The sequence below is a fragment of the Balearica regulorum genome, chromosome 4 (genome assembly GCF_011004875.1).
Source record: "Balearica regulorum gibbericeps isolate bBalReg1 chromosome 4, bBalReg1.pri, whole genome shotgun sequence".
In the NCBI taxonomy this organism is placed as follows: domain Eukaryota; kingdom Metazoa; phylum Chordata; class Aves; order Gruiformes; family Gruidae; genus Balearica; species Balearica regulorum.
In genome coordinates, this window is record NC_046187.1 from 18,412,278 (window position 1) to 18,437,539 (window position 25,262).

At 47.2% G+C, this 25,262-nt stretch overlaps 2 protein-coding genes across 2 annotated transcripts in view; both read right to left on the reverse strand.

The window, feature by feature from the left end:
* IBSP (integrin binding sialoprotein) overlaps nt 1–25,262 on the reverse strand; it is a 50,825-nt gene that overhangs the window by 13,537 nt on the left and 12,026 nt on the right. Inside the window, exons 3-4 of the mRNA XM_075751326.1 lie at nt 20,892–21,120; nt 18,485–18,647 (exon numbers count right to left, since the gene is read on the reverse strand). Coding sequence (XP_075607441.1) covers nt 18,485–18,647; nt 20,892–20,894 — 166 coding nt within the window. The 5' untranslated portion in view covers nt 20,895–21,120. The remainder of the gene's footprint in view (nt 1–18,484; nt 18,648–20,891; nt 21,121–25,262) is intronic.
* DMP1 (dentin matrix acidic phosphoprotein 1) lies at nt 731–3,220 on the reverse strand. The gene is made up of 4 exons (XM_075751317.1): nt 3,064–3,220; nt 2,916–2,963; nt 2,184–2,438; nt 731–2,023 (listed from the first exon to the last, which is right to left on the reverse strand). Exons 1-4 carry the CDS (start codon nt 3,115–3,117, stop codon nt 731–733), a joined length of 1,650 nt encoding a protein of 549 aa, XP_075607432.1. The 5' UTR covers nt 3,118–3,220.

Below are 25,262 nucleotides of genomic sequence, written 5' to 3' on the forward strand. Positions count from 1 at the left end.
TCCCCCCCTCATTCCAGGCTGACCCCAAATTGCAGCACCCAGCTGCCCCGGGAGAGAAAAACAGCAACACCTAAACCACACCACTGTGGAGTTTGATGGTTTTAATGGTAATTAAAGAAATCAACAGGGTACATTTCAGCTTTGAAATACAAATGCAAAAAGGATACAATATAAAGTTTTCTGTACATTTCTTACAAAATATTACATACATCCCATCTTGAAGTGGTACTTCATGCACCGCTGAGCCCACACATCACATGGAAACACCGGCGGTAGCTTTTCTTCCTTATGTGCAGGATGTGGCGCTAACAGAAAGCTCCCGTTGGAGTCCGGACAGACGCTCTTAGGGCAGTGGTAGGTAAATACAAGGGGTGAACGCAGGGACCTTTCTGCCCAGCATGCCCGGGCACAGCTCCTGGAGTGCCAAGCCACCACTGTGCCCTTGTGGCAAGCAGGCAGCATCGCTCTGCTGGCACCCACAGCTCTTGGCTGGTCTCTGGTTTGATATAGGAAATGGCTTTTCTCGCTGCGGTTTGGTGTTTTCCCTGTGCCTGATGTCACCTCCCACTTTGCGCCCTGTGTAGTGTGCCCAGGTTGAGCCCTGGCAAACCCGCCTCCATTTTATCCACAGCTTCTTCTCAGGAAGAAGTCAACCAGGCTATATAGCAAATAAATTAAACCCCTCCGCCCCCCCGTAACCCCCAGCACCAACAAGGCTGTAGGGCACACGTCAGTACCCATCCTGGCAGTCGTTGTCATCGTAGTCGGCAGCAGGCTTGTTGCGGTAGGCGCCCAGCCGCCGTTTGCGGCTCCCGCTCTCCAGGCTCTGTGGTGAGCTGTCGTCCCCACGGCTGCTGGACTCACGGGTGGCATCCTCCTGGGAGTGGCTCTCCTCATTGTCATCGTCCTCCTGGGACTCGCTGTTGTTGCTCTCTGTGGACCTGCTGTCCTCACCAGCGTTGTCCTCTTGGCTGCCATCATCCTCTGGGGATGCGCTCTGGCTCTCGGCTGACGTGCTTGGCACATCCCCATAAGGGTCAGAGTCATTTTCATCCTCCTTTGACTCCTCCACAGTGTCCTCTGTGGACTGGCTCTGGTCGCCATCATCTTCCCTGGACTTGCTCTGGTCACCCTCATCCTCTCCGGACTCGCTGTCAGGTGCGGATGGTGCACTCCTGTCCTCGGCAGACTGCCGGTCCTCTTGCTCTTCCTGGGACTGACTGCCGCTGCGCCCGCTTGACGTGCTCACCACCTCCTGGAAGTTGTCCTCCGGGGACTCCCCTAGCTCTTCGTCCGACTGATCAGCAGTGCCCTCCCTGGACTTGCTGTCCTCGCCCTCCCTGGAGGGGCTGTCCTCCCCATCCTCCCTGGAGCGGCTGGCACTGCTTTCCTCTGACTGACTGGTGACAGGCTCTTCTGACTGACTGTTGTCCTCCATGGACGGGCTGTCTTCTCCTGAGTCAGTGTCCTCCACCTCTGGGGATCTGCTGTCGCCCTCCTCCCAGTGGTGGGAGCCAACCCCTGGGCTGCTCTCTCGGCTGCTCCACGCAGTGCGGGGGCGAGCACGGTGCCCCTGGTAGCTGCTGCCTGGGCCATCGAAGACAGAGGGGTCATCGCCCTGCATAGCTTCATCCTCAAAGTTGTAGCTCTCCTCCTCCTGGCTGCTGCTGCTGCCCCCTCCCCACTTGTAGGTCCGCTCATACCGGCTGCCAAAGTAGTTCCTGTACCGCCTGTGCTCCACCCCGATGCTCTCACTGCTGCTACTGCTACTGCTGTCGCCGTGCCCTCTGCCAGCCCCGGCATCCCCACGGCCAGCATCATAGCCGTGTTTGCCTGACTCGTCAGCACCAGCCACGTAAGTAGGACCTTCACCCTCCTCTTTTTCCCCGTTCTCGTCGAAGGTGTCGTCCCCACTGTCATCCTCCTCATCCAGGAGCCCACCGTCACGGAAGGGAAGCCCATTGACTCCAGTGCCGTGGTGCTCTCTGTTGTCACCATCGTCAGCATCGCGTGCATCCTCCTCCTATGGAGTTGACAAATGGAGATGAATGCAAAGGCTTTGCAGGTCACAGGCACTATCAGCACTGCTCACCGCGCAGGCCAAGCGCTACCCTGACTGACACCAGGTTCGGGGCTAAGCACGTTTTCCTGGCAGAGCAAAATATCCCTCTCCACTCACTCACCAGGAAACCAAGGCTGTTCCCATCCCGGGCACTCGTGTCCTTGTGGTCCACCTGGTTCAGGTGCTGAGCCTCCCCAACTCTGCCTCCCTTGTCTCGGCCACTGTGCTCGCCCAGCTCCTCACCCACGGCGTTACCACCCGCCAGGTCCCCGGCAAGGGCATTGTCCCCCCACTCTGCACTGGCAGGAGGATATCTGCCGCCATCACCACCCAGCAGGTTGCCCAGCTTGTTGATGTAATCTTCACTTGCTGTGTCCTGGAGGCAAAACATGACACGGTGCTTTAGTTTATTACACACCACTGTACATTTACTGCTATGGCTATGGGATGATATATTGCTCCTAAGCCATGCAAGTGCTCAAGCCTTTTTCATCGCTTGCACCTCAGCCCTTCAGTTGTTTCTGCTAATGCAAAAAAAAAAAAAAAAAAAAAAAAAAAAAAAAGTAGCCACCAACAAAAGGGCAACCCAGAAAAGCCCAAACTGTGATGGTTTAGAGTGCAGAAACTCCTTTTTCAGGACCAACACAGCAGAACGCATCAAGTGAACTGGGAACATGCACAGGGAGGCAAGGTGAAATGAGGTGAAACCAAGCAGCTTGAAAAGACTGAGCAGACCCGCAGAAGTGGCAGCTTTTCTCCCAGGTGCCTGGTCCAAGGATGGACTGGGTTCCCCATCCCAGACTTGCTCTGTGAGCAGCTGTGACCTGCGGGACTGGGGCACCCCCTGGCTTACCTCCTGCTGGGTGCTGTGGCTGGGGTGGGTGAGCTCGCGGCCAGGCACCTAAACACATCCAGGAGACATCTGATCAGCGATCGGTGCGCCTTGGCTGGGCGAAACTGCGGGGGTTTGGGGTTTGAGTACCTGTCTGGTGGGTACTTACAGGGTGAGCGCAGGCTACGGCCCAGAGGAGCAACACCAGAAACGCTGTCCTCATGTCGGTTGTAGTCCCTGAGGCTGCAACAGGGAGCAAAGTATTTGCACGTGCCTCCGGCTGTAACTCGGCCCCACAAAGCCCTTCCAACTGATAGAGCCTTGCTGTCCTGGCACATGGTGCTCAGCCTGGCACATCATCAAACAAGCCAAGGATTTGTCCTCGTGCCACCTCCTGGCATCTCCTGTGCAGGAACTTCCTTAGTTTGTGATTTGAAGTACCTGGCCATGTTCTTGCAGACTGTCTAAGCATCATTAAAGACTGGGAAATCTCCTCCGAACTCCCTGTTCCCACAATAATGCCACCCACCACCCAGCCAAGCTCAGTGGCTGTGATGGGAGCCAGCAATGCAGATGGGAAGCACCATGAGACCACAGGCTGCAGAGCTGCGCCTCCCGCCCAGCATGGTCCCTACAGCCCTGTAAAACCTCCCACCGGCCCCAGTCAGAGCACCCCAGTAAGACAACCCCGCGGAGAGCTGCATCCCCACGGCCACTGGGTTGGTCTGGTATCCCCGCGACACTGCTGCCTGCGCAGGCAGGTAAAGCAGCGGGGGGCTTTCCTCCAGCTCTGCTCTCATTTTCCAAGTCCTTTAAGCAGCCCAGCACGACATCTCCACAGGGCACACTAACTGCACTACACATCACCCTGCACCTGGAACGCGCAGGAGCAAAGAGCCACACTCCGGATTTCTTCCCTTATGAAGCAACACCTACATCCCAGCTTACAAGTCCCTCCTGCTTTCTATCAAAACTTGCAAGGAAATCTACAACTCCTGTCACCAAACATTGCCATTTTCACTCCAGGTCATGCAAAGCAAGCCAAAGAACCCAAACCTTACCTTGAGGCGTGGTGGAAGCCAGCGTCTGCTCTGGTGCTCGGGACGGGGCGAGCTGGCTGCCTGTGTTAGGATGCCCCGGGCTGTGTGCCCCAGTGTGGCCGTGCGGGCATTTAACCGCTGGCCGGTGCCGGCCCTGGGCAAGGGGCAGCCAATGGCACCGGCGGGCAGCGCTGCCGTGCGCGGAGGTGTCACCGGGAACTGGCCTCCCACGCTTCCTCTGGCCTCCGCCGGGGCGCCGGCCCTAAAAAAGCTCCTTGTGGTCGCAGGATGACGAGACGGGCTGGCAGTTAATGACCGACTACGCTGGCCCTGTGTTTTGACTGCTAAATTTATTCCGTTCACACACTTCCCGCTGTGACACACACAAACAACTACGGTGTTGCCCACGCTGAGCACCAGACCCCGTCCCAGGGATGGCATCCTCTTAACACATGCACTTGGGAGCGGCGTTTGCCGCATGCCATGGGCCAGGGTGCTGAAACCCATGTGGGACCGTTCCCCTGCTGGGACTCAGCCTTCCCCTGCCTTGGGGCAGAAGCATGGAAGGAGTGTGGCACCCCCAGCACTTCTTCCAGCTGCTGGCCAGAGGATGAAACCTCTGCTCTGGAAAACATGGGCAATAGCATGTGCACGTGTGTATGCATGGGCATGTACATGCAATTATATATATGAATACATATACACGCACCACACATACCCCAGGGTTTCTGGGTGTGGCATGGATTATCTACGTGAAACAATGCTGTAAGCCAGCAGTACAGATAGCCCCTACTTGCTCACAGATAATACGAGAGCAAGTTTGCAAACCTCCACGTGTGCACACATGCACACACCCTGACACAGTGCAACCGCACCTCTCTGCCCATGCGGTTTAGGACAGGACCAGCACCTCCCAGCTGTACCCCCGGCTTTTCCCTCTGTCCCCGCCTGGGCGGAAGGAAGGCAACTTCCTTGCCTGTATTTGGCCATCACTAAATCCTCCATACCTGCAACATCCCCTCTCTGCTAATAAAAACACACCGCAAGTGCAAATAGATTGCTTTGAAGCAGGCAACGCGTCTCTGCTCTGCAAGCTGGGTTTTCCCCAAAGCCAAGCCGCAGATGATGGGCACAGCCATGGGGTGAAGGGGCCGGGAGGAGGGTGCCTACGGGAGTTTTACTGGAGTGGAAGTGTAAATGATAGCATTGATACCCTGCAAGGAGTGTTTGCACATCCTCCTTGGGTGGGAGGAGGAGTTTCTGCTGCCCTGGGTAGAAGAAAGAGCCCTTCAGACAGCAGAGTCATCCCCCCCCCAACCAGGGAGCCGCTGTGGCAGGGGAAGTCTGTGAAATACAGTTTGCCTTCGGAGGCAAACGGCTCTGGGCCTGCCCTGCTGTAAAGCCCTGGCAAACCACAGACACCTGCAATGGCCCCTTGGTGCAGGGACACAAATCCCCAGATGCGGGGGCACAGCCCAGGGGGCACGGCGAGGGCTGCAGGTTTACAGGGATTCACAGGAGATGCTGGTGCTGCAAAATAAATGACTTAAGGAAACTTGAGCAGGGTCAGGATTGAGCCAGGGCTTTGTAAACTGCAGATTATCTGAATTTGCCTGGGATGTATCATCTGCAGACAACAACATCCAAAAAGCATCCCCCGTGCTGTGACACCACTGCAGCTCAACAGAGCATCTTGTGAAACCAGACGTGTCAGTGGTAGATGCCTGCTTAATTTCATCCTCCAAAATCTCCTGCCTTTTCCCCCATCATTACCAGCCAGGGGACCGTGCATGTCCATCCTGTGAGGACTGTGCAAGGACCACACAGGTGCAGAGCGCGACAAACATCTTTTTTCTCCTTTCTCCTGCCCCCCATGCAGGGAAGCCCTGGTGCTGCCCTGGCCCCACTGCTCTCCCCACAGCCCCTCGGCCTCGAGACAGGCACCGCAAGCCACTTGCTGTCACGCGTGCGCACACCTTCCGCAGATGTTTTCCCTCTTCTTCCCTACCCAACCCCTGCCACAGATACTGTGGGATATATTTTCCTCTTGACCTGGGACAAATTATACTCCTGTCCCCAGCCAGATATGAGTTCACGTTGCCAACCTTTTTTAGGCACCTCCAACAATTACCATGTTTTGCTGTTGTGTTGTTTGTTTTTTTTTAATGTCAAACCTGCATTTAACTCACCCCCAAAGACCTGGTGCTGCCTCACGTCCAAGCACTGCTGCACGTGAAGAGGATAAACACCGAGCTCTGCGTACCTGGCTTTTTTATAACATGGGTCACTTGCTGCCCACCCACCCCAAGGTCACCTCCCTCCCCCCTGGCCAGGGTGCTCACTGCCAGCACCCCGACCTGACCCCAAGTCCTTGCGCCCTCCAATAGCCCTGGGTCAAAAGACCGAGGTCTGCCCAACAAATCCCTCCCAGAGAGCATCCCACAGCATCACCCAGACTGCCCAAGCAGCTCTGCCTTTGTTTTGCAAGGAAAGGAAACCCCAGCCCACACATTGGACGGTTACAATAAGCCTTTTAAAACAAAACAAAAACTCAATAATATTTAGGATTATTGTTGTTACACCAGAGGTGAGAAGTGGACCGAGGGTGGGGGAAGCATCTGACTGGTTTTTTAAATGCCACTGTGTGTTTCCCCTAGTCCTACTCTCCGGAGATGCTCCATACTTGGAGATGGCCAGGACGGGAAGCAGTGGGGCAAGGAAGAAGGGGGGAACCTGGCCAGGCTAAAGCTGGCACGCTCAGGCTACCGGGGAGGAGGTGGCTAAGTCAGAAATGAGAGGACTGGCAGGGCTGGTTCAAAGATGCAGGAATATCACTTTTCTGTTTGGACTGTGCAGTGTTCATAAGGACAGAGAAAAGATATGAGTGTAGACAGCAGGAGGGATTAGAGATGCTAAAACCAAGACAGAAGTTGGCACCGCAGAGAGCAAGCTGACAGTGGAGGCACATAACAGCTGCTGTGCTCTGCTAGTTGAGACATCTCAGCATTGAAAACTCAAGAAATGAATATTGTTCTAAAAAAACACTGTTCCCTCTTTTTTTTCAGTCCATGTTATTTTTATAGTATTTACGTTGCTGGTGTACTTCTCTCCTGATTATACCTATGGGTTTTGACAGCAGCATCAAAAGGAAAAAGATCAATGAACGAACGGGAGCAGCAGAGAACCGGATGAGAGCAGGGCTCAAGGCGCATGTCCTCGGCCCTTTCCCAAACACTCCACACCAGCTCCTGCCTTACGCTCAGATCCAAATCCAAATCCCTTTGCCAAGCGCCTACTGGTGACAGGTGCTACAAAGCAGTTCTGCGTTTTCAGCTGGGAGCAAGCAGGAAAAACCTTGCCTCCTAAATATTCATTTCCCCTGTATGTGCCACGTTAGCACCAGGAATTACCCAGCACTCAGTCCCAAGGGATTAATTCCCACACTGCTCCTCTAAAAAAAGTGTGCTCAGCCTTCCAAACCAGCCAGGTTCCCACGTCACTACCCGCTTTGCAGGTGGACAGACCGCAGCTGGCAGCTGGGGATGCAGAGGGGGGAAGCAGCCTGGCTTTGGCTTCTCCACACGTGCAAGGGATCTGAGCAAAGGCATTGTGCCTGTTCCCTGAAGTCTAAGTAAATATTACCTGCGTTTCATAGCATTAATGCGATATATAATGCAGTAGCTAATGATAACATTTTAGGTGTTTGAAGAAAAGCATTGATATTTCAACTCCTCTGGCAGCAAGCCTCGAAGTTACAAACGCTGTGATATATGGCAGATGGAAGTTACCATCATGTTTTTCACAGCGTGGAGGCGTGCACAAGTTTGGCTTACGCTAAGCCTTTAAAATTTGCTGTTTCTCCTCACTGGAAAAAACCCCACATCATCGGATCCTGAGTCCTAGAGCCCTGAAATACAGGCACACACAGGCCCCCTTAACGCTAGACCCCTGCACAAAACCAACAGCCCTCTCCCCTTGCCCCCCAACAGCACAGCAGTAGGATCATTAAACCATAGGTGTCTATCATGGAGTTTCCTTTACAGCCAGAGAAAACAAGCACTTTTAAGGCACCAATCTCAGGTACCTATTTCAGGCTGACATGCATCACAGACTGTTTGAAGTCTCCATGACACTGCCAAAGGAAGGTGACCAGCACGCTGATCTTGTCCTACCAACAAGATGCGCCATGCTCTTTCCCAACACACGTGCAAGGCAAGTTGCCGAAACCCCTCTCTCCCCACCTCCTGTGCCAGCCCCACACTCCCTTCACTTCCATTTCTAGCAGTTTTATACAGCCCTCCTCTGAGCAACAGGCCCCAGGCTCTTCGCAAATGTTTCTCCCTCAGGAGAAAATGCCACACAGAGGCACTTGTCAAAACTAGACCTGTGTGGCCACCCCATCTCTCCTGGAGGCCGCAGGCACATGGGCTGGACAGTGAGGACACAGCTCTGCATGCTGGGCTTTGTGCAGAGAGAAGCAATTAGCTCTAGAATTAAAAACAACTACAGGAGTAACAATGTGACTACTTTTTCCAGATGCAAGGTGTGCTTGCTTAACAAGTGCCAGCTCCATTTCTTTTACAGGAGCCGAAAGCTACTTGTGAATAACTGGGTATGCTCCTATTGCCAGCTGCTGGTTTTTGGGCACACTCAACCATCCCTTGCAAAAGCCCTTACCAAATGCCTGCAGCAGCCAAGAAGAACAAATGGAGGCTGCTCAGCCCCTTACACCTACATTTTTGGGGACAGGACAAAGCTGGTCCCTCTGCAGCCCCCATCACTCCTCACCCACAGTCTCCACACACCCAGCTCCAGCCTCTTCTGGGCAGGGGAGCCACAAAACCAGCACATTGCCTTGACGATCTGTTTGGATGAAGGCTCACAGGTGTTGTACCTGTTCTGCGCTACTGTGCAGTTTGTGCTTCTACTCATTGCCAGAGCAAAATGCATGGAGCAGTAATTGGTATTTGCATTGTGCCCATCGCAGCTGGAAGTTGTGGCTGGTACCTTGCGATATCTCTGCCAGATATGTGCCATCAGATTCTCAGGTCCTGTAAATTCATATTCATCAGCCAACTTGGCTGAATTCACTAACTTGAGGCCACGACGTCATCAGCTGTGGACCAGGTGCCTAGTTTCTGTCTGGCCACTGTCAGATCTAACCCGTCTTCCCGCACACAGGCACTGCTGCACCCTGCTGCCCTCAGTCAAGGGGGCTCCGCATCAGGGATTGGTATTGACACTGCTGGCACAGGCACCGGGCACCCCCAGTGCGGCTGGACTGTCAGTAGCTCCGCACTGGCAGCAGTAATCATAGCAACACCAATGGGTAATTATGGCTCCTAAAATTTCATTCAGAGTACACTATCTTCTACAATCATTCCCTGCTCAGAAGTCAGTCCCTTGGGAGGTGGGAGCAATAAGTGTTTGTCAATCATAAGCTGGAAATGGAACGATAACAGAGCCTTAACGTGAAAAGCCCTCTCCAGCCATCTCCCTGCACTCACCCCCACTCCAACTAGAATTGCAGAGATCTGTGCCAGACACTGGCAAAGCAGCACGATGTCAGTGCTCTCAGGAAATAAAATACAGCAATGAGCTGGAGCTGGCTTTGCCATCACACCAGCTGACAGCTTGGGGTGACCTGCTCCAAGCTGCAGGTTTGAAGTACAGCCAGCTGTGCTGTATGTGCCTATCAGATGTCTATACGTGTTTCACAGTACCCTGACTTCTTGTTGGAGGGAAAAAAAAACCATCAGAAGGAGATGACTGAGATAACTGTATGAAACAGGGACTGCACGAGTGCAAATGGGCAATGCGGAGGCACAGCCTGCCCAGAATGGGCAGAGAGGTCAGGACAGGGTTGGCAGCTCGAGGGATGGAGACATCTGTACGGAGAGCCAGACCCTCCTCCTAGAGGGCGGTCAGCACTCCTCTGGTTCCTGTACTGTCATTATGGCTCCCTTGGTCTAAATTTATCGCTGCTCTGTGTAGCTGGACAGGAAGCATTACCACAGTCCCCTGGGAGCCTGGAAAAGCTGGATAGACACCATCAATGCAGCCATGAGCAAGGGACCAGCAGCAATTTGGCCCATACCTCCAAAGGACAGAAGCCAGTTGGCAGCATTTTCTCCACTATGAGGTTCATCCTGACCTCCTGGCCTTCAGCCAGCCTTCTGGGTGCACAGAGCACACAGCTCCATCAGAGAACAACAGAGAAAGATGGTCCTCATCACTGACTAACCCTGTGAGTGATAAGCCTGCCCCATAGTCAAAGCATCATCTATCGTGACAAGGACTGCACACTCGCAGATGTGTCCTGCACCAGGCCCCATGGGAAGGAGGGTTACCAGAAGCTTGGTCTGGCTTGGGATGATAAATTCTATCTCCAAGTTTGTCCAGTTTGCAATGAGCCAAATCCCTGAAATGCCTGACCTGAGATGTTCTCCCCTAATGCTGACAATATGCTCTTCTGTAGCCTTACTCATTTTTTTAATCTTCAAAATGTTAATAACTTAAAAAAGATTAAAAAAAAACAAAAAAAAACCCAAAAAAAAAAAAAAAAAACCACTACCAAAACCCAAACAACACAAAACTTCTCCCAAAATAGACAAGTATCAACCAATACAACTATAGAAAATAAAAGCAAGACAGAAGATATTAAATCTCTGGGACAGTAGAAGCGCTTTCCAACAATCAAGACCACCTATTTCTTTATACGCAAATTTCCTCCTGTGCTTGCAAACTATTTAAACCCTCATTGTTCAAAACCCAACCCAAGCCCAACTGTAGGACCAACATCACACATTAGGTGAGTTTCCCTTTGAGCTGAGCTCATTCAGCACAGCACCCACGTTGCGCGCAGCCTAACTGCTTGTCCCATGGCAGAGAAGGGAGTCAAACCTTCCAGGAAAAGATGTTCAGGGCAGAAGAGGCAGGAGAGTAGAAAGTCCAAAGTTGCCTGCTTCCTTGGAGTATGAAGGATGGAGGAGGAAGGAGGAATCCAGATGTGTCCCACAAACAAACACTCTAGGCAGATGTGAAGCCTACAGCTTTGCAGTAGCTAAGGAGCCTCATCTCTGCCCTTCCACCTTCACCAGCCAGAAAGGCACCAGTGCTTCTCCTATTTGATTAATTGGAAACAGCCTGATTTCCAATGCCAAAATGCTTAGTAAACCCTAAAGGCATTTCACAGGTGTTTTTTCACTTAGTTGATGAGCTAACTCTTTATTAACTATTATCACATGAGTCCTGTAGCCACATTATTCCATATTGCATAAGGGTCTATATAATAAAAATCTCATAGAAGTTTTTCTACGTTATATAGGAATCTACATACTTATGTTAAAGAACTTTCAGTAAGAAACAAGTATTAAATCCAACAAGATGTTTCTTGGTTTTCCTTAGTTCCTAAAAGAGTGTATAAATACTGGGGGGAGCGTGGGGGGGATGGGGACGGATTGGGGGAAGCAGTATTTTCAATGTTAGAGGAACAAAGGAAAACCTGGAATGATTAACTGGAAATACTTTTCCTGAAAACAACATGTGGGGTTGTAGGTGACAAACCTGTATGAGCACTCAACCAGTAGCCAAAGCGGTGGCGTGCATTTCCCGGGGAGGCTGCGCACAGTGCGCTGCCAGCTCAGGAACGTCACTCCAGTACTTGGCAGCAGCCACTCCTTTTGCCGAGACAGGAATCTGCATTTCTGTTCCACGTTCACATGGACCGCAGTAGGAATCGAATCTTACTGCTTTTAAGACGTAGATTTAGAAGGTCTATTTATTCACCCCAGAAATCAGTTTACTCAATTCAGATACCAGTTATAGGGCTGGATCGACTGTTCACTCTCAACAACATGATGACTTTAACGCTCTTCCTCATTCGATCTATTCATGAATAAAGCTTCCTCCTCCTCCCTGTTGTTCTTTATAATTCTGTACCAATCAACTTAAATGAGCACGCTGTAAATGACAGACTGAAGTCTTACACAACAGACTAATTCTGCTGGACAAGTACATTCACACTCTGTTAAACTTCCAGCTGAATTCAATGGTACACCTCAAAGGAGTTACGTACGTGTGATTGCACATGCTGATTTCAACCTTTTGAGTCAGGCAATTTCCTCTTCACTATTCCCACTGGAAACCCCTCATGTCACACAATGCTTTTTTTCTGCATGCTGAATGCATAGAAGAATATTGCACAGGAGATAATACAAACAGAAATCTTAAAAAAAAATGCTCATAAGAAATGAATATTGGATAAGCAATTACCTTCACGCACAGAATTCACACTTTTGCATAGCCAGTCACAAACAAAAAGACGTGGAAGTATGTTTGATAACCAAGCAGGGAAGACTGATGCAAACAAATGCAGGCGAGGTGCTGGCTGCGTAAGCAGGGTCAAGAACCGCTGCCTGTTCCAACCTGCACAGTCCCACAGATGGAGCAGGTACACAACACTCCCCTGCAATATTTTTTTAGTAACTTCATGGCTCAAGTCACTGACAAAAGCTTTCCTGAGGGTTTCTAGTATTTGTGCCTCTTGAAACGTCAGCAGCACTGTCTGCCTTTTCAAGTCACGTATGCTCACTGTAAGGTGCCCGTGCTGTGGGAGCAGCCCTGCTCTGCCCAGATGTAATTACATGGTACACTTCGTGGCTTTCTATAAGGAAGTGGCATCACCACCGCCGTCTTCCGCCAGGCACCTCTCCAGAAGCAGCCCAAATGGGAATGCAGAGCCATGAAAGGACTTCCTCCATCCGCCCAGCCATGCGGGGTGGGAGAATCCCTGGAAGCATCACCCCAGCTTACACACCAGGGCATCCTCTGTCTTCAGCACAGTCTAGGCACTTCTCACTGAAGAAATCAGGCCAGAATCACAAAATTCTATCCATCTCACCCGTACTCCTCTCAGCATTGTGGGCTTAAGCACTTTACTACCCAGCCCACGTTCAAATCTTGCTCATGCCCACAGCTGTCATCTCTTCATATGACTAATGTGCTCCAGCATTAAGCTCAAATCTTTCCATTCTCTCCAACGCCCGGTCACATAACTGAAAAATAAATGGAATAAAGGGACGGTTTGGGTTGATTCTCCTCCCATTTTTTTTTCCATTTAATGAAACCTAAACCCCAAATAAAGCTAGTGAGAGCTGGCCGAGCATTAAGGCAAACAGTGCGCTCAAACAGGCATCATCAAAAATCAGTCACTTTTGTGAACTTTTCAAGAAAACCCATTTCCCAGTGTAGATCCATTAGCAAAACCAGCCCATGCCAGCTGCGTGCTGTACCAGGGCAGCCCCACAGAATGGCATCGCCGTTGCCGGTGCAGCCATAAGCTTTCTGCTGAGCTGGTGAGGGCTGGGGACTGATGCCAGCCAGGCTTGCTCTGCCTGAGGTTTTCCTGACCCGGCTGCAGCGTGTGTTGTACTAGGTTTGGCTGTGACTGCCATTTCTCTAGCTGACGAGGTGCTTACGGCCACGACTCCAACACAGCGATGCAGCGTAGGGAAATGCTGCCATGATTGAGGTGCAGGATGCAGCATAGAGGGGCACAGGGCTGGGGTGCAAGAGACGGGCACGTGCTAGGCACTGCAGACCCCTCGGCTATACACAGCTCACTGACGCTCGGGCCTGGAGCTGCTGGCTTTAGGGATAATACAGAACCTAGCAAATGTACAGTATTATTGAGTATTTTACATGTAGAAATATTCTAAACTATTATTTCTTCTTTCCTTTTCTGTAATGATTAGATGCTGATGCAACAGCCATGGAGATTTTGCTCCACAACAGGTGGTGCTGCTGACAGGCTGTTTTTGTTCTGGCTGTGGACCTCAGGAGCTGAATTTCTGGGGGAAGACAGGCAACAGTCACAGTTCCCTGCAAGGTGAAGCCTCCACATGGTGCCCTGTTTGTTCCCAGTTTGGGTCCTGCTTCCCGTTGAGCACAAGGAGACAGGTACTCCTGCCCACACAGGGAGAAGGTGCAACATCCTTCTCCTTCTCACCACCTCATCCCATGGTAAAACTATAATCTGATCTCTCTCCACACCTATTTTTGGATTTTCAGCACTGAAATTAGTATAACTCATTCAGACAGGAAGTTGTTGCTACAGCACTACAGAAGGGTACTTGGAAATGAACACCAGTCTTTGATTAAAAGATAGATGTCTAAAACCCTTTTAATAAAACATACCAAAACAAACATGTATCAAAAAAATGCTCTACTCCCTTATCCTTACTTCATTTAGGCAAAAGGCAATGGAAACACTTTTATAACAGTACTGTATAATTTACCAAGGAGTTTCTGCAATGGCAAGGAAATGATCAAACAAAGCTTTTTAAATAAAAGTAAATAACAAGAAAATGAAATAAATAGAAATCAAAGTTTTACTATGTGAGACACATCTTGAATGTCCAGAGTAAACACAACAATCTGGAGTCGTCCATGAAGCCTTCACTCAAAGAATAATTTAGAACCCATACAAAAGAGGTGAGATGGATTCGTGTAAAAATCCAAGGAATTGACTGAGGACCAGTCAGACACACATCTTAAACCAGCTCAACTACACTGAGCCCATGTCAATGCCTTCTGCGTTTCTGATGCTGGGGGAGCTAGAGACAATGGACATCTTACAGCAAGAGTGTTTTTCTCTCCTCACTCCTCCCTTCTCACCAGAAGGTCCCTGTCACCCTGTGAAAAGTAAGCTGCCTGCTTATTCCCTTCCCAGCTCACCCCAGCTCACTGCCCCTTTGCTCCCCTCTCCCCGACAAATCCAGCCACCTGAGCTACCCCAAAGAGGCATTTGGACTGCAATGAAACCACCAGTCGCTGCAACACTGTCGCTGCCCAAGTCTGCATTCATCTCCTCTCAGCATCCTCTTCATGTTTAGTTAATTTTGTTTTGAAATAAACATCTCTTCAAATATCTTTCCCACCAGAGAACTAAAATGTGCCAAGCGTGGGCTGCCTGCTAAAACTGCTTCTATCAGGTAATTCACAAGTGGTATTTTTAAACTCATCGCTCGCTGAACAACAGACATTACACCCACCCACAGCCACTTCTTCATTGTCTTGTGAGAGCCTGTAAGCAGTGAGACATCACATGCGCAGAAGGCAGATTTGATAGGAGCCTGACCTTCTTGCTGTCATGAATAACGCATGTTCCTCAGTATTTATTTCTCTTTGAAGAAGAGGCAATTGCACAAAGTCAAGGATGCACGCAGCAAGGGAGAAACCTGAGGGAAGACAGGAGCAGTCACTCAGGGCAGAAGCCATGGGCACAATGCCACGGGGGATACCAAAACCTTCCTGTGCCCTGCAAACCCTTGAGAGCAGCTGCCCACTCCATGGCAATGCTTAGCTGCCCTCAGCCAAGGGACAAAAACCCAAGAGCTGCTGTCCTGGAGCTCCCAGCAGCCAGGGAAGCTCCCTGAAATGCTGCCTTGGAGGCAGGGTAAGAGGGGCTCAGGAGCAGAGCAAGGCTTGTTTAGCTATACAAAACCACACTTGGTTTTGCTGATTCCTGAGCAAGAGGGAGCCAGCATTAGAGCTGAAATAAGCCACTTACAGGCTACATGGAACATGAGCAGCAGAACCAGGATCATGACAGGAGATGTTGATGCTCCAGGCTAAGGCCACGCTGTTCCTGAGACAGTAAGGAACAGATTAAGTGCAATGTAGCACAATTTTTATGTCTCCTTACAGACAAAGGCTGTGCTGCTTGTCATCACCAAAGATCACAGCACTTATTAAATAAACAGTCTTGACAAACTCCTTTGTGAGTCTTGATGTGCTTTTTACATCAACTTCCCCATCACAAGCAGATATGGCTTTTTTCTCCACTACCATTTGTTTCATGGTGTTCCCAAACAGCTGCAGAGCCGCTTCACGTGGCACTTGGGTTCAACACGGAGTGAAACAGCATCCATCTATAATACCAAACGGGTTTGACCCCCTGCCCCACGACTTAAATCCATCTACACAGGCAGTCCTAAGGCAAGTACTCAGTGGAACATCAGCAATGAGGTGCATGAGCCACAACAACATCCGATGCTGTTTGGACAGCAGTCTCCACTGTGCAACTCTCCGCTTCTGTGTTACACTTCCCTGAAAGCCTCAGTGTGTCTGAAATGATTATGTGAAATAACCACCAGTTCGAGCCACACTTGGAGACTGCACAACTCGTGCAACGTGAGTGCTTTCAGCAGAATTGCCCTTAAAATACCCATGCTGACCTCAATCTCCGTGTCTCATTATTAAAGCAAATGCATGCTTGAATAATACAGCAAGACAGAGCACATCTCCACAGCCCCCAACTACAGAACGCTTCAGGTACAGATAAGATCTTTGCAGTTTAGAGCCATGTCTACCTCTTGCCGGTTTAAGGACTTTTCCTGTTCTTTTTTTCTTCTTCTTTTAAGAATTTGGTCAGCAAAACGTTTTGAACAATATAGACCATTAGCTGAGTCTGTCTGGCTGAAGGGCAAAAATAGCCATCCCTCAGTCTGAGCTTTAAAATAGCTCCTCCCCAACGGGAGTCAAATGTTCCCCGGCTAGGAAAGATGTTTATTTCTCGCCCTCTTTTTTAAACATTTAATTTCAGCTTATGTAGGCAATGTGGTCAAACATGACACAGCCCAGTGCGGCAGCTCACAGGAGACAGGATGAGAGTCTCTAATACGCTAACTGCATCACACCTCGAAAGACGAAAGCCTGATTTAGCAGCAGCACACAGGCAGCCTCATCAGAGCCTCAGCCCGTTTTGGAGTCAGTTCCCGCATGTTATAAGTGCGACTCTTGTCCACAGATTCAGGTGACAAGAGTCCCGGCTGGCACTTGTTCTCTTCTCGGGCATCATGGAAATCATACACAGAAACGCATTCAATGCAGCATGTAATAAAGACAGATCAAGAGATAAAGAGCAGCAATATTTTAACAAAGCAATATATGGTTTTGACAAATTGAGATTGCTGAAGGATCGGAAAACGCCATGTAATAAAATAAAGGAATTATAATGTGCAAGTAGACAGAACTCGGGGGGCTCCTGGACTACAACATAAGATAAACTGTGAAACCATGTAGTGTGTATGGCTCTTGAACCTGTTTTTATATGCAGAGCTGACCAAGTAACAGGATAAAAAGAACACAGGAGGACTTTTAACTTAGTCTCTCTGTGATTTTTTAAATGTTTTTAATCATATGCCACACTTTGTTGAAATTTTTCACTCAAAAACCACTTAGGAGATAGCTCAGTTTCAAAATATTCCTCATCAGCTCATATGCATTTATTATTATGCTCCATCTTAAGAGATGCTTGTTAATTTTGAAAGGACTTCAAACATTGCTGATCTTTAATTGGGAAGGGCAGCTTTTAGAGTCAAAAAAGCTGTGCTGAAATTTAATTTTTCAGAGTATAAAAATTTCAGTACAAGGTACAAGGAGCCTTCAGAAGGCAGTCGAGTTTTCTTTCTTTTGAGGTAAAATAGAAGGAAGGAGTAATATTCTAATATTCCTTAGTCCAGAGGATGTAATATATATGCTTTTATAGATATGTATTATATAAACACTATAATTATCAGTGATTTATTTTCAGTAGATAATTTAGAAAGTAATGCATGCAAAAATACTTGGGCAAACTTCCCTGTTGGAATATCTATCGTAAGATACCTAAAGAGCAACAACTGGCCATACACCTGCATATCTAGATATTCTCCTGCCTCCTCAAGAACAAGGCACAGAAGACCCCTCATGGTATTCCTTTGGTGCAGCACAACTGAACCGAGGTTGAACAGAGCTGGTCAGAGGCACCAGCTGCCTCCTTCCCCCAGCACTATATCCAGTGTTTTTCTACCTGGCTAACTCTCAAGAAAACTAACCCCCCCCCCCCCCCCCCCCGAAATGCCTCTGTGGTCCACACCAACCCAAGCAATTATTTCCAATAGGAAAGGATAAGCGGTACTTGCCAGCATTTCCAGTGGGAGCTTAGAGGCTGTGGTCTTTTCAGAATCTCAATGATTTATACAGGTATGCTAAATGAAGGGCATTTCAGAGGCTCGCGAAAGGCTTCAGGTGCAACATTTGGTAAGGAAGTTACACAGAGATCTCCCTTAATTTCCTGATCAGCTGTTAATTAATAACCAACAGACAACCAGAGATATGCTTAGAGCCCTATCAACACCATCTGGCAGACTGTGATCTGCAACACCTGGGAAGTCATGGCACATGCACATCAGCCCTGGCTGTAATCAGACTCAGACTGTTTCATGTCTGTCGTTTTGTGGTTCTTTCTTTTTCCCCTCCAGTAAAAAGAGAAAAAGCAGGGACACATAAGCTAGGTACAGTATCATGGATGCAATAGCCAATGTATGTGCACAGTTTCTTTATCTACCCTAAAACCCCCAGTTGAATTCCAATTTGCTTACATTTTTTCATTTCAGGGTAAAGCATATGTGATGGAAAAGTCAAACTTTATTTGTGAATCAGAACTAGCACTGTGGTTAAAACGTACTTTACATTTAAAAAAACCTGTACATTGAACCCTCATACCTGGTATGGAAGTGGATGGCTCAACACCACTCTCTTGTGGGCAGAGATCTGCAGGCCTATGGCTGTACTGAGCAGGCAGATGGGCAGATAGCTCCAACAAAACCAAATGTCTTCTCAGTCTAACTCCCTCTCCCCCACAGTCAGTCATACCCGCAGACCTTTTCTGCCAGGGAATACAATGCAAGACAGGCATATTAATAAATGTGACACAAACTTCTCTGTGCTTTTCCTCTTCTTCCTTTGTTTCAAGTGTCCATTTAGCAGCTGTCACAGTGAGACATGGATAAATAAAATTTTTTTCATCTCTCTGTCATTTGTCTTCTTGCTTCCATGTTTAATATTTCTTTATTGTTTGCGGCATATTCTCCCTTTCACTTTCCTCTACATGTAGGCCTCTTCTCCTCACTGCAGGTTAGACTTACTGAAGACCAGCACGTAATATTGACCAGTAAGCACTCATTTTGCCTGAAAATACTCTTAAGGAGAACCTCACATGTCCAGTTTTCCCACCCTCCTGCTGGATAATGCACAACTTCACCGTAACAGCAAAGGCTGCAATTATAGAGCCGAAGTCTAAAATGAAACTGGGCATTTCATGTGAGGTACATCAATAATTGCACAGTACAGCAGACAACCAAAATGGCACCCACTGATGCTCCAATCACAGCGATACACCAAGGCTTCTCAAGCCTTGATGGAAAACTGTCACATTCACAGCTGCCTAATGGCCATGCACAGATCAGGCAATTTGGGGAATAACTAGTCTTAACTAATTAAATCAGGGGTTTAGTCCACAGTCTCTGAAATGAGAAAGCCTCTCTCCACTGACATGACTGCTGAGCTGCATCCCACATTTTTGTATCCAGCACACGGCCTACAAGCACAGCACTGAAACGCAAATGGAAACCAAAGCAAAGATCAAGCCAGGGTATCAGGACCTCTGGCGTAATACCGGTATTAAATGAATTCATGCCCTTCTATTGTTGAGCCAGAACTGATGCAGCTACATACTTCACTAAAAGGTCATCCAGCTGACAAACACACTAGTGATCAAGTCCTTCCTCCCGAGTAAAACAGAGGTGGGAACAGGACATAATTATTCTGTTTCCAAATGAAATCATCTAATGAGTCACAATAATAATTTCTAGGTTGCAGTTTTCCAGCACAGCAACTACTTGGCTTCCCCCTCGCCCCCATACTTGACCACAATGGTACGGCATCTCTTTCTGGTGAGAGAACTATTAATCCATCAATGAAAGGGTTTCCAAAAATTACGCTACGTGACACAGTGGGACTGGGTACAGACTTCCTCACTAATACTGATGGCTCTGAGACAAGCACAACCTGCCTGATGACACTCAGAAAACAACCAGGGATTTTTTTCTCCGCCAAAACATTTTGTCCTCAAATGCAAACCCAGAAATTTTGATTTAATGAAACATTTTGCAAATACATAACAGCTTTGATAAACAATGTATAATCCTTCAACATCCTCAAACCCAAAACATTTCCTCCCCCACTGCCCTGTAAGACCCAAGAAAGCTGTTTAAACACAGAAACAAGTAAAGCTTAGAAATCACATACACATTTTTCAGTAATAACCTTCAAAGCCCTACAAACTTCAGCTTCAAGTTCCTGCACAGTTCTTTGCAGTCTGGCACTTTTTTTGTGAATTAACAATTTCAAGGCAATGTTAATAGCCATTATCTGAAAATGTTATGAGAAAAAGGCTGAATACTTAGCTAGCGTAAGATTAGCACTGGCGTATGTGTCCTCATTTCTGGGGAGCCACTTGAATATCTTTCTTCTATAAGCTAAGGATCTGTCCATACCTGGAATACTTAAAAATCATAGAAAAAGCACTTATCTTTGATCCCCCAATGAAGCTAATCTGATAGTGCAAAGAGGGATGCTCATGGCACACAACAAAGTTTTGAATAGATGAAACCAATCATCATTTAAAAGAAAAAAAAAAAAACAAATGGGAAGATCTGAAATATCACCACTCCTTTCAGACGCTGACTGGCTGACAGACCAGCAGAATTTCAACTCCAATAGACATGAATTAGTTTCCAGGCAAAGAAGCAGAGATAAAAGGGGAAGGGATTTAAAGAATTTCTCATGGGGTTTTGTCAAAGTTTTATTTTCTGCTTAGTCTACAGAGAGAGGGCTCAGCTGTGATTTCAACTTTTTTTAATGTTTATTTTTTTAACAATATATTTCACAGTTGGCCACAAAAACCATGGTAAATTTTCGTACATTTCTCACTGTTTCTTGTCTAATCAGCTTCACTATTATCTTTTGGGATGAACAGAGGAGAAGCTAGAAAAACTGTAACCTTAAAAAAAAAATGTTAAAACATTATCTAAAATTACTAAATTTTCACCATTTGCATTATAGTTCTTACCATTCATACACTTTATTTCATTTTACTTTGACGTCTCTTCCAGTCATGCCAGCACAATATGCAAACTGTCCTTGTTAGTAAGACACGATATTGGCAGAATGGGAAACAGGAGGCCTGATCTGCTGACTTTACCGCATACGCCACTGGAAGTGCCTCGGTTCTTACACTGGTGCATCCACTCCGCTATTTCTGATCTGAGAACGTCCCAGAAAGTATTCCAGTTCAGGAGCTGCATTTTATGGAATGAGAAGAAAAAAACTAAGATTAAAGTCGTTAATACTGGATCATGACAAAACCAAAAGCCACAAACCATCTGTTGCAAGGAGGCAACTTGTAGAGGTTTTCACACTTATACCAGCTTGCTCTGTACTGTCGCTATCAGACAGCACAGCCATGGCAACAGCTTCAAAATAGCTAACTCCTAAGCGTTACGCAACGCTCTCCAACCGATTCTATTCTTTACATTTTTAACTTAGAGCATTGCTCTTCACTCCTCTACCTTCTTCCTTTTTACAGGCTTATACATGCCACGTACAGTATATTGAAACGACACTGAAAAGTTCAGCAAGGACCGGCATCCTCCATGCTCTACTTTCCGCCAGGCCCACAGTGCGACTGCCCCAGCTGATCCCTTAGCTCAGCACTTCTGGGGCCAGCCAATGCAGCAGAAACTATTGCACCCGCTCCCTTCACCTCCCCTCCCCACAAAAGACTAAATATGTCCTTTCCACACAATGGCTGAGCTCCACTGGCCCAGAGCCTGTGAACACTGAACGGTCTTTCTGATTCAATTAATTCAGCAGAATTACACTAGCCCATTACCCCCCCACCCCCCCCCCCCGCCCACCCCCATTCCATGGAATCCTCGGGGATTGTTTCCTTTAGTTTCACCCAGACCCATAGAGTATCATCTTCCTTCACCGAAGCTTACAGCAAAACACACTTGCAGAGAGAATCCATATCAGACACCAAAATTTATCACAGGAAAAGCAGCAAGATTTTGCAAGGCTCAAGGATTTCCAGCTCATCAGTGGCTAACCAAGAAGGAGCACCTCTTCTACTGCTATGGTACTGTTTCTTCTTTATTTTTAATTAAAACCTTAGAATGCCTTGGTCTTTAACCCTCTGCAATTTTTTTTCCACTTAGTATGAAATAGCTGAAGCTTTTATAGAGTGTCATTGTTTGTTTTAAGGATAAATAATTTCAGATGTTTTTGTTTAGAACAGAAATAAATGTTCTAAGAGAAAAAACACTGTATAGTTATTGTGTTGAGGAAGACCATCTTACTGCTGGGACCATTATTTACCCTGTGATCTTGCAAAACAATCAAGCATTATGTGATGGCCAACAAGAGTCAAGCAAAATACACGCTTGCTTAAGCATATGATCATCCAGCTGAAAACCATGGTGTGACCTGATTTCCCAACACCTGTCACAATCTCCTGTAAGGAACCTTAATGTCATAGACAAGGCCACAAAAAGCAGATTCACCCTTCTCTTTTCCCATAAGAGAAAGGAGAGAGAGAAACTGTGGCTGGTCTTGGAGGAACCTTTCACAAAGGTGTTGGTAGAACTGGTAAAAACCTGTAGCAAACAGGGCATCCATGAAGGAAATGCAGATTCCGAGAGATGACAAAACCCACAAACTCATATCAAATATAGAAAATACTTCTGGCTACTAAATAGGTCTCATTTTGACCCTTCTCAAATTAAATAAAAGCAGCTTTTTTCGGCTTGAACTGGACTTATACTACACAGGGCGCTCAATCACACCACTCTCCCACCACCCACCTCAAACCCCAGATCTCAACTAGTAGAAAATAAAATCAAATGGTAGAAGGGTAATAGATCAAACAATTACATTAACTTAATGTGAATAGTTTATTTAAAAACTGTTTTAACATGTCCTGAAATACTGTTGTTTGGGGGAGGGGGGGTTTGCATTTAGCCACCAAGGACTTACAACCAATGGCTTTTGCAACTGTAAAGCTGGTAGCATCAGAGGGATTGATTCTCATTACCAGCTATTTACTGGTACAGAATGAGTGGAATAATTTTATGCTTTGGTATTTGTTTTCTTATTGCAATTTTTTTCTTTTACTCAGTTCAGATCTCTGTCTCAAACACTGCCTTTTCTTTTTACATATGTACACATGGACCAGCTTATACACATATATAACATGTATACACACACACACTTTCACAAGGGCTTTTTAAACAGACCTAGACATAAGAATGTGCTGTACCAGTTGCAATTTAAGAGTATCATGTACACATCTTGGTTATAGAAGGAACAGCCATTGCATGGAGAATCCTCCGTTTGCACACTCATGAATTTCCCCTCATACACAAAACTCCATCCACTTGGTATTAGTGCTGTGATCATTACCTGGCTAGGAGGACCTACATCTTTACAGCAGTTATCAGTGAGGATGTGGGCATCAGTATTTCTTGCTAACAAGCTTGACATAGCACCAAGCAGAGACCTTTTACAATAATTACAAGATGTCCGATTTTATTTCAGTTCAAAAAAGTTTCAATGGAATGATTTAAAAAAATCATATTACATGGTTTCACAATGATACTTTGGGGATATATGAATGAAAGCTCAATTCTAAAACTTCCCTATCATTTTAATAATTATGAAAATCATAGTGTCTTGAAACATTTCACCTGACTCGGGTAATAAGCTTTTGTAAAACCTTATTACCCAAGTCTCATCCTCATGAAATGAGCATTCATGCCTAATCTACACAATGAGAAACTCAGTTCCAAAGCTGACCCATTGTCTTCCAGATCCCTTTTCTAAATGCCAGACAACATCCATGCTCGTTAGCGATGGCAGGGGATTGGGCAACTTCATCTTCTGGAGTTAGGTCTAAGGACAAAAGCCTATGCTAAGTTTTCTGCCAATGCTAGAACTGAAAGTAGGTCAGTCTGCATGATTTCTTTTGTTAAACGTGAGGCATTTGTCACCTTCAGCACCAGCCTTTGCAAGTTAATAACTTCTGGATGGCATTTCAGAAAGCAAGAGAATCTGCTAGGTCACAGCTGCAAGAAATTTGCTATTTCAGTGGCTGACAACAATGCTGAATCAGAAACAAAATACAGAAACAGCAGGAAAGACTGCACTTGGCATCTCGTCTATTCTTGAAATTCTCTCTAATTTTCAATTAAAGATGCAGACTTCCTGCTATGAGCAATGAGTAACAGCAAACCCCAGTGAAATCCCTGGGTGACTGAGCTGGACTGATGTACAAAATGCATGTGGTACAGCATAGCTGAGAAGCACAGGCAAGACTAGCAGGCATGCCAGGTGCTGTTTCTTCAAGCCCTACAGACAAAAATAATGTCATTGAACGGTATTTCAAGTGACTGCTGACACACTATTAGAACAGCAGCCCTTGTGCAGTCTTCCTGTCAGGGGTAAACTCACAAGAGCCTGTGAAGGAGCTCACAAGAGCTCCCTCTCTGATCCCCAAGGGTACACTGCCAGAGTTTCAGGAAGACACTCAATCATGAACCTTTAAACGGCATTTTTTTACGCACTTATCTTAAGGATAAACAGACTTTTAACTTGTGATCCACTTTTCCAGCTCTCATTACCTGAGGGGAAAGTGTTACTGTTTGCAAGTTCAGCAAACCAAGTAGATGGATAAACACTCCACCTTTTAAAATGTACTGATGTATCAGAGGTTTCAGCTACCCCATCATACACTTGTGTAAGTCTGATCACAGGCCGGGACTGATGCTTGCCACGCTCAGCAGGCCCTCAGATAAATACAGAGATGACGATGCTGTTGCATGCAGCCCATGCTCAGAGAGGCAACTCCTCTTCATAAAGCAGCTCTTCTTGAGTCCTGGCAGAGACTCTCACAAGCTGGGTGTACTTCGTTGTGCAGCAGATGCAGAAGCCAACCTTGGAGGTGTCCAACATGGCCCACTGCATCTGTGTTCAGCAAAGCATGCTTAGCTCCATCTCAGCTCAGCAGCTGCGCACTGTCCTCTGAAGAAGGGTCAATTCAGGGGTTGTTTACTCAGAGCAATTATCACATCCACATCAAGAAAAGCAAGTGGGTTTTTTCCCTATTTTAAGCTGAGCTACACGTATCCTGCTGGCAACCCACTGCAATGGAATAAACAACTCGGATCTTTTGCCTCCTCCAAGTTTCAGGCAAAACACATTATTCTTTCCAACCCTGAAAAAGGGGTGGAGGGCCTAGTTAGTGTTGTTTTCTCGATATCCTCAAGCTGAAGTATTGCTAAATTCCTCATTTCTTGGTTAAAAAAATCATATTCAAGAAATTTCATATTCATCTTTTGGTTAAGTTTTCCTACAGATTTTTCTGCAGAGTATAGTGACTGCAGTG